This window comes from Drosophila subobscura, chromosome A, assembly GCF_008121235.1.
Source record: "Drosophila subobscura isolate 14011-0131.10 chromosome A, UCBerk_Dsub_1.0, whole genome shotgun sequence".
In the NCBI taxonomy this organism is placed as follows: Eukaryota; Metazoa; Arthropoda; class Insecta; order Diptera; family Drosophilidae; genus Drosophila; species Drosophila subobscura.
Genome location: NC_048530.1, coordinates 16,342,006 through 16,355,177, shown reverse-complemented (window position 1 = coordinate 16,355,177; position 13,172 = coordinate 16,342,006). Strand labels below are relative to the sequence as shown.

General features: G+C 46.3%; 1 protein-coding gene across 7 annotated transcripts; it reads left to right on the top strand.

Annotated features, from left to right (window-relative positions):
* The first annotated feature begins 363 nt into the window (after positions 1-363).
* LOC117897795 (rho GTPase-activating protein 190) lies at positions 364-11,418 on the top strand. 7 transcript variants are annotated; one of them, XM_034807123.1, is made up of 16 exons: positions 364-486; positions 2,606-3,898; positions 3,969-4,684; positions 4,745-5,327; positions 5,389-5,567; positions 5,640-5,882; positions 5,952-6,020; positions 6,644-6,769; positions 8,058-8,102; positions 8,379-8,888; positions 9,190-9,414; positions 9,609-9,661; positions 9,733-10,126; positions 10,201-10,332; positions 10,401-10,545; positions 10,617-11,418. In XM_034807123.1, exons 2-16 carry the CDS (start codon positions 2,616-2,618, stop codon positions 10,813-10,815), a joined length of 4,902 nt encoding a protein of 1,633 aa, XP_034663014.1. In that variant the 5' UTR covers positions 364-486; positions 2,606-2,615; the 3' UTR covers positions 10,816-11,418. The 7 variants fall into 7 exon arrangements, with proteins under 7 accessions (XP_034663014.1, XP_034662772.1, XP_034663098.1 ...); XM_034806881.1 differs by having other exon boundaries at positions 9,190-9,423; XM_034806961.1 differs by lacking the exon at positions 364-486 and adding an exon at positions 746-899 and having other exon boundaries at positions 9,190-9,423.
* Positions 11,419-13,172: the final 1,754 nt, after the last annotated feature.

Below are 13,172 nucleotides of genomic sequence, written 5' to 3'. Positions count from 1 at the left end.
GATACTTCAATCGGATTAAATTATTGTTTCATTGTTTTTTTTTTTTTTATATTTAATCGCTACTGCGAAATTGGTTGGTCGCAGAGATGAGTCCGCATTGACCAGGTACTTCAGTTTTGTGTTGAATATTATAAAAAAGTTACTGAAAATTTTGAACTCAAAAAAGAGTTGTTTGCCGAACGAACACTAGAAATAGAATGTTGTTTCATTGTTAAGAGTCTTTGCAAGCAAGTTAAATCAAATAGAACATCAAAGTCGTGGAATATGATTTGAGACTACGGTATATTTCGGTATATTTTTAAAATGAGAATGTATATTTTGGTACATTTGTGAGGGCCTGACTGTATATCTTATCGATAATTACGCGGTCACACTGCTAATTGCATTTTTGTTGTTATTAAAGCTCAGCTCGGATGTGGAATAACTTTTATTACTATATTTATACCGTTTAATTAAACGTATTGGAGCTGTGAAAGTGCAACAATTGTGAGTAAATGTTGAACAAAACTCGAGGCAAACTCCAACTTTTCACTAGCGTCAGGAGAAGTTTTTTCTTTAGTTTTGTGTGTGTTTTACGATGCTGATTCGTAATTGTCTTCTTGTATACGTCGTGTACGCTCTTGCTCGCTCGCTCGCTCTTGGTCTTAGCTCTCCCAACGGCATCTCCATGTCCCGTGGCCGTGTATGAGTGTTCGCGTGCGTGTGCGTTCTCTCGTGTTTGTGTCTGTGCAAGCTGGTTGGAAAATAATTAAAGCAAATACAACTAAAATTTGTTGTAAGAATTTGTCTATTGCCATCATTAGAAACAAACGAAAAGAATACAACAACAGAAATAAAAGAAAGTTGCTTGTCTGATTATTCGCCCCGTGGCCCTGCTTCTCCTTTGTGCGCAACTGCAGGTAATTGTCGCAACTCGTGTGTGAGAGAGAGTGACTCTGATAGAGAGAGCGAGGGAGAGCTGTACAGATGAGAGTTGAAGTGGAAGTGGATGTGAATGTGGGAGTGGGAGAGAGACAGTGATGGAAAGACGGATGCGGCAACAGTGTTTTCTGCATCAAATCCGAATTTCGGCTGCAAACAGTTCAATGAAGTTACACAAAAATTGTTTGTACTCCATCTCTCTCTTTCTCTGTCTCGCTCTCCATGTTTCTCTCTGTGGCCCCCCCTCGGTTCGTTCAATGCCCCACCCGTTGCATATTCCTCTGCACTTGCAGCCAGAACTACTATCGACTCCCCTACTCCCGCCCCTTTGTAAAGTGAAGGGCCTGGCAAAGTGAATTGAGAGGCAAGAACATCAGTAACCGTAGACTAAGGTTCTGCTCGCTGCAGCATTGTCGTTGTTATCGTAGGCCCTGCAGTTGTTGTTGTTGCTGTTGCTGTTGAGCTGCCCGGGAATGTAGATTGTACAGGAAATCTGTTGCTGGAACACTTTCATCTCTATGGGGGCCCTACAGCAGAGCAGCAGCACCAGCACCGCTGTCCAGTGTCTCCAATTTCGATTCTGCGTGCTGCACTTGCAGTTGGAGCACAACACACACACACACACACACAAACATACCCTCACGCTTAAACACACACACACACACGTGGAGGAGGGTTTCGCTTGCAATAATTTGTAATGCCGGAAAAGCTCAATTAATGTTTAGAGTACAAGTAGAGTAGAGTAGTGGTGGGAGGGGGGGGGGGGGCAGTGCTTATGTTTATTTGCATTTGACTCTGGTTTTACTTGCGCCCCTCTTTGCGCCCCCTTCAATGTTTATTGGTACACACCCACACAACTGCAGCCGCAGCAACAATTCGTGTTTTTTTTTTGCCTCCCCATTCAGTAAATGTTGTGTAGTTGCTGGAGAGCGCGAGCAGCAGGAAGGAGAGAACAGGATAACAACAGCAACATCTGAAAATTAGGAGTGAGAAAAATGCACTAGCAACAACAACAACAACAGTAACAACAACAACAACAAAATCCACCCACATTGAGTGCGGCTCACCTCCTCTCTCTTACTCTCTCAGTTATCGGAGGTTTGCTCGCTCTCTGGCTCTCGCGCTCACTCTCTCTCTCTCTCTCTCTTTTGCTGTCTTGCGCCGTTTGTAGCAGTCAGCAGGCAGGCAGGCAGCAGCAGCAGCCTCAGTCAAGACAGAAAAAGGATTTGTGTTGCAGACAGAGTTTTCCCATAGAAAAATGTTGTAAAATTCAGGTACTGGCACGGTCTAGGACGAACAAAATAAAAAGAAAACGTAGCGGGTATTGCAGGCAATTGTGAAATCAAGCGGAAGGCATTTGCAGTTCGAAATCAATTTGGTTCCATTTTCCGCTTGGCACCGGCAAAGATAACCAAAAAGGAAAAGAAATAGAGTCCGTTTTTCTTTTGTCGACACAGCAGCCGCCAGCAACCAGCAGCCAGCCGCCAGGCTCTCTCTCTCTCTCTCTCTCTCGCTTTCGGTGTCTCTCTGTGTGTGTAGGTCGGGCGCGGGGGTGTCCATCCGTGGATGTATCCGCCGTAGCTGCGTGTATAGGGAAAATTGTGCAAAGATGAGAGTCCGGGATCCTCATCCAATATGTGCTAATGGTAGCGAACGATAACGCTCCTCTCCTCTCTTCTTGCAGGTGCTTCAAAATGCGTCAGTTCAACATTTCGGTCATTGGACTATCCGGTACCGAAAAGGATCGCGGCCAAGTGGGTGTGGGCAAGTCATGCCTGTGCAACAGATTCATGCGGCCGATGGCCGACGATTACTTCATCGATCACATATCAGTGCTCAGCCAGAGCGACTTCAGTGGACGGATCGTGAACAACGATCACTTCCTGTACTGGGGCGAGGTGCGCAAAACCACAGAGGAGGGCGTCGAGTACAACTTCAATATCATCGAGCAGACAGAGTTCATGGACGACTCCACATTCCAGGCCTTCAAGGTGGGCAAAATGGATCCCTACTCAAAGCGCTGCACCGCCACCAAAGTCTTCTCCGCGGAGAAGCTCATGTACATATGCAAGAATCAGTTGGGCATCGAGAAGGAGTACGAACAGAAGGTGATGCCCGAGGGGCGTCTGAGCATCGATGGCTTTGTCGTCGTCTTCGACGTCAGTCCCGTGCCAAACCGCAGCGTTGAGAAGCAGGTGGAGTTCGTGCAGAATGTGATTGCCACCATTGTGAAGAACAAGAAGCCGCTCGTGCTGGTCACCACCAAGAATGACGATGCGTACGAGCTGTATGTGCGCGAGGCGGAGAAGATCAGTCAGCGCAAGGACTACAAGAGCACGGTGCAGCTGATCGAGACGTCGGCCCATGAGAGCATTAACATCGATTTGGCCTTCCTCATGCTCGCCCAAATGATTGACAAGGTGAAGAATCGCGTGAAGATCATTTCGTACCAGGAGTCGGCCAAGTCGCGCAAGGAGCTGCTGGACACCAGATCGGAGGCGGTCACACGACTGATACGCAATCAGATCACCGATTATCACATCCTCTGGTCGCAGGGCTCCAAGATGCTCTCCCAGTATCGCGAGTGGAACGAGTTCTTGAACATATTCGGCCACGAGGCCGGGCAGAAGCTCTTCCGCCGCCACATGAAGAAGCTGCGCGATGATCACCTCAACAAGAAGCTCCACCAGTATCTGGATAAGTTCGCCCTGGCCTTGGAGTACATGCTGCCGGACATTGGGGCGTTGAATATCATCGATGACGATGCCTGGGACTGTGCCCGCAATTATCTGCAGAATCACATTGAGTTTGAGCAATATTTCTTCGAGTGCCCCCAGGCCTCGTGGACCGAGCTGGTTGACATGGACGAGGCCGAGGATGAGGCGCGCATACCCTTCGATGTGCTGGAAACCTCCGAGGCAGAGACAGTATTCCGAAACTATTTGAATTCCGTGCAGCAGGACAAGAAGAAGATTGGGTAAGTCCCGCCAAAAAGCAGCAAAAATCTCCCACTCGATACTCATCCTTGATATTCATTCATCCCTCAGCTGGAAGCAGCAGTTCAAGATGCTGCTGGAGGAGTCCGGCTTTGTTACGCCCGGCAAGCAGCTGTCCGAGGTGCGTGTGCTGTTCATGGGTCGCGAGTGCTTCGAGGCGCTGTCCGAGCATGATTGCCAGCAGATCTACGACATCCATCAGGACGAGATTATCGAGAAGAGCAAACAGAACTTTGTCGAGCTGCTGCTGGAGCATGCCCAGTACTTTCTGCAGTTCAAGAACGTCGACATTATCACGCAGGAGGATGTGCGCCAGATCACGGATGTCATACAGGAGGATTCGCGCTACAAGATGCTCGATCGCCTGGACCAGGAGCGACGCGTGATGCTCGTGCAGCATCTGCGCTTCATTCACTGCCCCATACGCGATCATTGCCCGTTCTTCAACAACTGTGTGGACAGCCTGATCGAGGAGGTGCTCGCCGACAAGTCGGCCACCAGCAATCACAAGACACCGGGCGTCGGAGTTGGCGTTGGCGTTGGTGGCGGTGGCGGCGGCTGGAAGACGACTGGCAATGGCAGCGATCGCACGCTCAATCTGCTGATTGTTGGCTCCGAGCATTTGGCCAGCGATCTGCTCAACGATATACGCATCTGTACGGGCAGCAAGGGCGAGTACATCTACGAGAATCAAACGTATTATCTCAATTATCGCATTGCCAATGGGGACATGGAGGCCTTCAAGGCCATCGATGTCTACTCGAGTGGTGAGTGTGGCTGCTGCTCCTCCTTCTGCTCCTCCCCGACACACACTCTCTCTTTTGTAGGCCTCATCTGCGTGTACTCCAATCAGCAGTCGTTCGAAACGCTCAAGGACAACCTGGAACGAACGCTGCTGTGCAACCTGGAGCTGGAGGATAAGTTCGAGAATCTGCCCATTGTGCTGGTGTATCAGCCGCAGGATCTCAAGGAGAACGAGGTCGAGTATCTGCGCAGCGAGGGCATGCGCCTGTCGGAGATGCTGCACTGTGACTTTATCGATCACACGCAGAACCATCAGAAGTATGTCTACGACATACTGAACATTGTCATCCTATCGCTCAAGCTGACAGAGATGAAGAGCTACGATCCGTATCCCTCCAATCACACCGATCTCCGTATTCTCTGCTGCATCTTCTGCGGCGATCAGTATGACATTGAGAACATTGTCCAGCCGCTGGTCGCCGAATCGACGCTCGTGAAGGCCAGCGAGCACTCGATCATTGTCGATGTGTTCATTGGCGATGCCAAGCGGCGGGTGGAGTTTATACTCTCCTCCTACCACGGCACCAATCAGTATCGGGATGAGCTTATCCATGGCTACATTTACTTCTACTCGGCCAAACGTCGCTCATCCCTGGCCAATCTGAGGTACGTACGAGGGGTCTATGCCAGTTTCCTAACTAACTAATTGTTGGGTTACTTTTGACAGCATTTTGGCTGCCCAGAATGCCAACATTCCGTTGCAGATCATTGCGGTGACGGAGAGCGGCGGCGTCAATGCGTTCTTCAACAGCGACATTTGTCAGTTTCTCATTACCGAAGGCAATGCACTGGCCGATCGCTTCAAGGGCAGCTTCATGACATTCTCAGCGGATCAGTATGTTAAATGTAAGTGCCCACCGTGCCCCCTACTGTTGCCTTGCTTCATGCTCATTATTTGCTCTCTTTGTGTGCTTGCAGTTGCATTTTATAATCCGTTCCTGAAGACCGCCTGGGACAACAAGTATGAGGTGGAGAATTTGCATGTGGAGGAGTCAATTACTTTAGATTCGGGCGAGGGTACGCTGGAGAGTTCGGTGAATCAGATGCCGCGCCCACCGCCCCGCCACGAGAGCTACATGCTGTCAAATACATTGGGCACCGATGGTTCCGGCAGTGAGAATTACGAAATGCTTCCTACCCGATCTCTGAACTCATTAAATGGTAAGCGACCAACCGAATGGAAGTTTTCTGTAATTTATTGTCTTCTTTTTATGTCTTTTCGCTTTGCAGAAGAAAGAGATATATCATTAGATGAAATCTACGATGAAAACAACGAAAAGCCCAAGCACCTGCATCAAAGTAAGTTCCATGCTGGCGGCCACTAAAACCCAACCCCACATTTATCCAAACCCCAACAAACAATAGAAAAGAAAAAAAGAAGAAAAACTCTGACCAAGCCAAGCCCAAAAAAACCAAAAACCAAAAACCAAACCAAAAATATCCGATTCAGAATTATATTCGTGCGCCAAACTGTCCCAAGAAGAAACAGAAACACAATTAAATATGATAATAATTATGATAATAATAATAGCATTCCCAACTACCTACCTGCCCGCCTCTACCCAACCACATGTATATGTATATGTGTATATAAGTCGTATATATATATCATATATCTATTATATATTCATTCATTCATTCATTCGTTCCATTCTCATGCTCATTTCTCATCAACCATTGCCATAGATCATTCTCACATAAGTGCGTTATTTACTCTCCATATGCCATATACAGTATCTATATGCTATATAATATAATCTATAATGATTAATGATTAATTAACGATTCATCTTAACCAAACCTTTTTAATCGATTTATCTCTGTGTGTGTGTCATTTGTTGTTGTCATTGAAAATTATTTGCTCAAACTCGAATCGAAAAAACGAAAAAAAAAAAAAAAAACGAAAACGAAAACTATATAAGGATTCCAGATATTCCCTCCTCCAACAACTCCTCCAGAGCCAGCCCCTCCAGATCATCAGCTCATTACATGCACATATAAGAGTCAATTCGTTTCGGCTTCAGAATCAAGTTTGGAAGAAATAACATGTAATCTAACTATTTGAATATATTTCAACCTATTTGCTTCCCTCTTTTTCCACCTATACTTTTATTTCTCTATCTCTCTGCCTATCTCTCTCTCTCTCTCTCTGCGTATCTCTCTTTTTCTTTGATTTATATTCCTTAGACGGTTTCTTTTTCGTTATTATTCTGCTCCATCACTCAGTAAAATAAACTCCACAAAAAGTGTCACCAACTCCACTCTAGTAAGCCTTTGAGCCCTTCCCTCCCGTCCTTCCCTCCTCCCTGATTCCCTAAGCAAAAAGGTGCTTAGCCATAGACCTTGCGGTGGTAGCTCGTTCATTTTTATGAAACAAAATAGATCTTTATTCAAAACTCTCGAAAGTGTCGCATCCTGACTGAGGAACGCCTTGAAATAATCGGAATTTTGAAGGTCTCTGAGAGTTGGAATCAATCTCTGCAAAAACTTTCAGTGTCAATTTGCTCAAAATCCCTGACTGAGGAGCACTGCTGCATGTCGCGGTGCAGGCATGAATCGAGACATGAAGGAGGGACATCGCTCAGTGTCCTTTAACTACAGCCCAAAAGGTGCAACGAGACCCCGCAAGGTTTAGCTAGCCTCACAATCTCCTAATCCTCACCCTGCACTTACCCCACACCAGGGCTCTGCTCTGCTCTGCAGCGTCGCTGCCGCTAACGTGCACGCGCATTACAGTTATTCTTACCGTTTTGCGTGCCCGAGCTTAGCCCAGCCCGTTCACCATGCAATGTGCTTTCCCTTGAGTTTTCTTAGCGACTTTCCTCCCATTTTCGCTTATTAGTTGTGTTTTAGTTTCCTCTTTTTCGTGTGCTCTTTTCCTCTTTTTGCGCGATTCTTTGGTTGATCCTTGAGTTTTGCAGGCCGCGCGCGGCAGCCTGCTGTATACGAAACACATAATCTCTCTATGTAAATACACATGCTCTATAAACCATGTATCTATAAACCCATAAATCCCGTACACCCCACCCGATAACCCAAGAACCCAACAACCCGACAAACCCTTCGATTGGAATCGAAATATTTGTACAAAAGTTATTTCGTTCGTTTGCTGTTCTCGTTCTTGTTCTCCATTTTGCTTTGCCATCTCTTTGCTCTCCCAACCTTCCACTCTCTCCCCCACTCTCTCTCTCTCTCTCCCTCCTTCTGTTTTAGTGGAAGATTTTTCTGCAGCGCTGAGTCGAACCGAAACTGATCTGGTAACTCTCTTCTGCTTCTCGTTTCTCTTTCTCCCATTTTGTCAAACTCTCTCTCGCACCCACACACACATACAAGCAGCGGATGTCAGCGGATCGAAGGATTCATTGGCCACCCACGATGCAGGTTAATCTTTACTGTTAATGCTCAGCACGCAACCACCCTACGCCCCAGTCCCCCGATAGATATATATTTCCCAGCTAGCTGCCTGATTTTCCCGCTCCTTCTGCACGCAGTTTGTTCCGTTACACCACCTCCCCTCCCCACCACACACCCCTCAAGTTTAGCTGTAGATGGGAGAAGCCTGCTGGATGAATGATTGAAGCGGGAGAGAACCCCCCGAACTCCACCTCCACTCTTAGGCCTGCCTAATCCGATCTCCCAATCTCTTTCCTAAATCAGAATGGCTGGAGGACAAGAGCGATGGGCGACGCAACATGAACAAAAACTCAATATGGAACAACTTCAGCGGCTCAACGCACGCCTACACCACGGGCCGGCGGCACATTGACTCCAATCTGAACAAGATCCGTCCGAAGGGTCCCAGCCAAACGTTGAAGGTGGGCGAGGCGCCCAGCCGCAACTGTCCGGCAATGAGCTCGTCCACCTTTACGCTGCCCACACAGCCGCCGGGCAAGCTGAATATGAAGAATTTCCAGCTGGTCAGCGAGGCGGTGGCCAAGATGAACTTCACGGGCTCCGGTTCCGGTTCTGGTTCGGGCTCCGGATCTGGTTCCGGCACTGGCCTGGGCCTCTGCACTGGCAGTGGCAGCATGGCCGACTCATATCTGGGCGACTGTGAGCCCGTGCCTGTGGGCAAGGATGGCAAGCGGTATGATCACGCTCAGTTGGATGGCGAGGACGAGGACTCCGAGGAGCTGGCCGAGTACGAGCAGATCTATGAAAACGAAGGTAGGATCGAATAGGATCGGTAGGATCGGAACCTCCTCCTCCATCACCTCAATCACGGGAATCTCTCGAAACTCTCACACCTCTCTCTCTCTCAAATCATCCTCAAATCATTCGCTAACGCACCCCCCGCAACCCCGCGCTCCTTACTCCTTCCGGTTTAGTTTTTTTTTTGTACTCTCTTTCCCCCACCACCCCTATCCCCCCCGCCAGGCAGGGCATTTATCCTAGAAATCACAATCCCCTGCTGGATCACACACACTCATTTTGTTCTTTTCTGCCTTATTATCCCTACCATCCACAGACTGCACCGAGTCGGACAGCTGCGCCAGCTCGACGGAGCGGCGTGTGCGCCAGCAGAATGCCTACTACAAGGCCAGCAGCAAGGCGAGCAAGGCCAGTGCCAAGAAGCAGAAGAAGAAGAAGGTGGCCATACCCGTGCAGACGCCGCGTGTGCCACCATTCGGCTCCTATGTGAGTCCGCCGGAGATTCCACTGCACTATCAGCGCATGACCGTCGTCGGGGCAGGTGAGAAAAGTATGTGTCGTGTTTGTGTTGCATCAAAATCCTACGATATCCTGCTCCTGACTCCTCCTACTCCCTCCCCCGCTTGGGTTTGTTCTTGGATATCAGCTGTTTCTGTTTCTCTCTCTCTCTCTCTGTCCCCGTGCCAACCATGAACCATGCCACCGCTCAATGCTTCACATTCTTCCCATTCACAGAGAAACCCGAGGCTGGTGTGCCGGAGTTCATGAAGAGCGACAAATCCCCAGAGGTAAGCTCTCGCTCTGGCAGGGGTGCGCCACTCATGAGGGACCTCTTTGACGCTTTTGTCCCCTTTTTTAGTATTCCATGGTGCCGGAACTGACTGCAGCTGGTATATTCGGCGCTGAGAATCTGCCAGAGTACAACATGAATGCCAAATGCCTGAAGGACTTTGAGAAGCACGAGAAGAGGCGCATCAAGGAGGAGACGGCACGCATGCGCAAGCAGCAGGAGAAGGAAAAGGAGCAGGAGAAGAAGCTCAAACGAAAGCTCAAGCAAAATGCCAAGGGACTGGCCGAGTCCGTGGAGGCGCAATTCGGCAAGCTAATGATTAGCTCCGAACAGGGCGAGATACCCATTTTTCTCAACAAGTGCGTGGAGTTTATCGAGAAGGAGGGTCTCGACTCGGAGGGCATCTACCGTGTGCCGGGCAGTCGGGCGCATGTCGATATGCTCTTTCAGCGTTTCGAAGAAGGTAAGAGAGAGATTGACAGGGAGAGGATTAGCCAGCACCAGCACTGTCTACATTTTATTCCTTGCTGTTTTCAGATGTCAACACTGTCATCGATGTGCTGGACATACCCGTCAATGCCGTGGCCACAGCACTGAAGGACTTCTTCTCCAAGCGCCTGCCGCCTTTGTTTAGTAAGGATATCATCAAGGAGCTGGAGGAGATTGCTGGTAAGCAAAGCGCACTTGGACTCGAAGAACGAGACAGTTCAATTGTCTTGTCTGCCCATTCATTTCAGGCTCTCGTGGCGTGGGCTCCTCCAAGCTGAATGTGGAGGTGAAAACGGATCGCAGCTGCCGCTTGATAGCTTTAAAATCGCTGCTGCAAAAGCTGCCACCCATTAATTTTGCCATACTCAAATACATATTCCAGCACTTTGTGCAGTAAGTGAACACTGACTGACTGTTGGCCCCTTTTGGCAGCTACTAAACTCTCCAAATAATAATAATTGCAGCGTCTCGGACAACTCCAAGCTGAACAGCATGGATAGCAAGAATTTGGCCATTTGCTGGTGGCCCACCTTGATACCCATTGACTTTACCGACATGGGACACTTTGAGCAGCTGCGGCCATATCTCGAGGACATTGTCCAGACGATGATTGATCAGTTTCCGTATCTATTCTGCGGCAAGGATGCGTTTGTAATGGTCTAAGCAGCAGCAGCAGCAGCAGACAGCAGACAACAAGAACAACAACAACAGATCCTAGATAGACTCAATGTTCGCATGCGTGTGTATGTGTGTGTATCTCGTGTGTGTGTGTGTGCGTGTGCGTGTGCCATGTATGTGTGTGGATAGAAATGAAAGGGATAGCAAAGGGAGAAAAGTAAGCTAGAGAAAGAAAAGGCAGCCCATCGATCGATCGATTCATTTTGAGTGGAGTACAGCAGAGACTCACAAATTAGAAATTTGAACCCCGACCACTTGAATGCATTGGCGGATGTGAAATTAGAACCTGTGGTACACAGCTTTGCATTTTGGTTGCACTAAAACCCAAAATGGGCCGTCCTCCCCAGCCATTCGTGGCTCAAAATTGTTTAAATTTATGTCAATTGATGACTCAAATTTCAAATTTAAATTTAAATTGTTTCTCTTAAATTAATTGCAATGCACTTCTATACATTTGCATGTTCAATTTACGAAATATTTATAAATAATAATTGTTTTTCGATCAAGTAAGACTGGCGCAACTATTTAACTATTTTATTTAAACAAATAATGGCCATAAATGAGAAATTAGAGTCACCCCGAGCCATAAGCAAAGTGGTTCTAATGTGTGAGATTCTGCTGTAGTCGTAGGAGGAGGAGGAGTACGAGGAGGAGTCGCTTAATTGATATATACAAAATGCTCCATATACATACATATGTTTACAAATACTTCATATATATAATACGATGATGATATTATTGTCTGTGTGTGTATTAACGTTTTTTTTTTTGTATTTCAGGTGTGTATATCAATGTGTGTGCGAGTGTATCTGTGTGTAGCTGTGTTTTGTATTCGTAGCTGTAACTGCTGTAATTGCATGTGTAAAGTATTTTTGGGGGGTGGTGAGGGGGAGGTGGAACGAACACTTGGCTAAGTAGGGTATATGTATATTTATTTTTTATATACTTGCATACATGCATAACTATGTAACATTCATTACATACATACATACATACATATATGTATACATATATATTTTGTATATCCAATGGCTTTGTTGTGTTTCCGTGATATATGTAAACGCGCGTCAAGTGTTTTTTCTCTGCGTGTCCCTGTCGTTGAATCCATTGAGTGAGAGACACCCCACATCGAAACCTTCCCAGAGATGTGGTGTGGGTGGGCGACAACGCACAACTAATATAAAATATTACATAAAATACAATTTATAAAATTAAAACTAACAAAGAAAACCAGAGATAAAGAAATGAACAAAACAAAACAACAAACAAAAAAAGAAAGAAATCGAAAACGAAATACTGCGGGAAAAGGATTAATACAATTTACTGTGTATCTGTGTATGCTATAACTGTAATTGTAACTGTAACTGTAATTGTAATTGTAATTGTAACTGTAACTCTTACTGTAACTTAAATTGTATGTTCAAACACCAATTTCCACAGAACGTGCATACATAGTACATATATACAACACGTATCTATATAATATATATATGAAGATAACGACGCTAGATATCTAGAATATCTACAATTAAAGCTATATAACTACTACTATATCCATTACTGTATTGTGTGCGTGTATTATATCTAAATATATTATATTATTATATAATAATTAGCCTAGAGGCGGAGGACAAGTAATGCCACAGGATCTGCGGATCTGGATCACGGATCCAGATCAGGATCTGAAGCATAAGCGTAAGGCACATTATGCGGAAGATCCGAATAAAAATCGAATTTTCGAGCTAACAACTAAATGTGCAACTCATTGAGCGAGCGTGTGTGTGTCTGCGTGTGTGTGCGTGCATGTTGTATCCAACTAGACGTTACCCCCTAGATGTACATACATATATACATGCATATATATGTATATATGATAATGCCGATTATGATAATTACCACGTTAAGCGTATGAAAATAAAATTGAAATTCAAATTTACGTGCGTGCAACACACCTTGCCCGGCGAAGAACAGACAAAGCAAGTAACACAACCACTCTCCAAAACTCTCCAAACTCTACACTGATTGTCTAAACGATATTCGCATACATACATATAACCCTACCAAACATGCATACATAAATGTAATGCATGCTCCAATCTCTCTCTCTCTCTCTCTCTCTAAATCTCTCTTCGCGGCTAAGTAATTGAGTGTGCGTGTGTGTGTGTGTCTACGCAAATTCCATACATGCATAACTGTATTTTAACTATCGATGCGCTGCTGCTGCAGGTGCATGTGGGGGCAAAGGAAACAAAACAAAACAAAGCAAAAAACAATTGTAGACAACATAAGCCTAAGTGTTATTTCTTGTAATTGAGCATTAATTTTTTTATATAAAACAAAAC

What these genes read in the sequence shown, in the direction of transcription:
- LOC117897795 (XM_034806881.1), top strand. Translation starts at nt 2,616, where the DNA reads ATGCGTCAGTTCAACATTTCGGTCATTGGACTATCCGGTACCGAAAAG. An exon ending in CTTTCAGCGTTTCGAAGAAG is followed by an intron (nt 10,127 to 10,200) that starts GTAAGAGAGAGA and finishes TGCTGTTTTCAG; the next exon opens with ATGTCAACACTGTCATCGAT. An exon ending in GGAGCTGGAGGAGATTGCTG is followed by an intron (nt 10,333 to 10,400) that starts GTAAGCAAAGCG and finishes CATTCATTTCAG; the next exon opens with GCTCTCGTGGCGTGGGCTCC.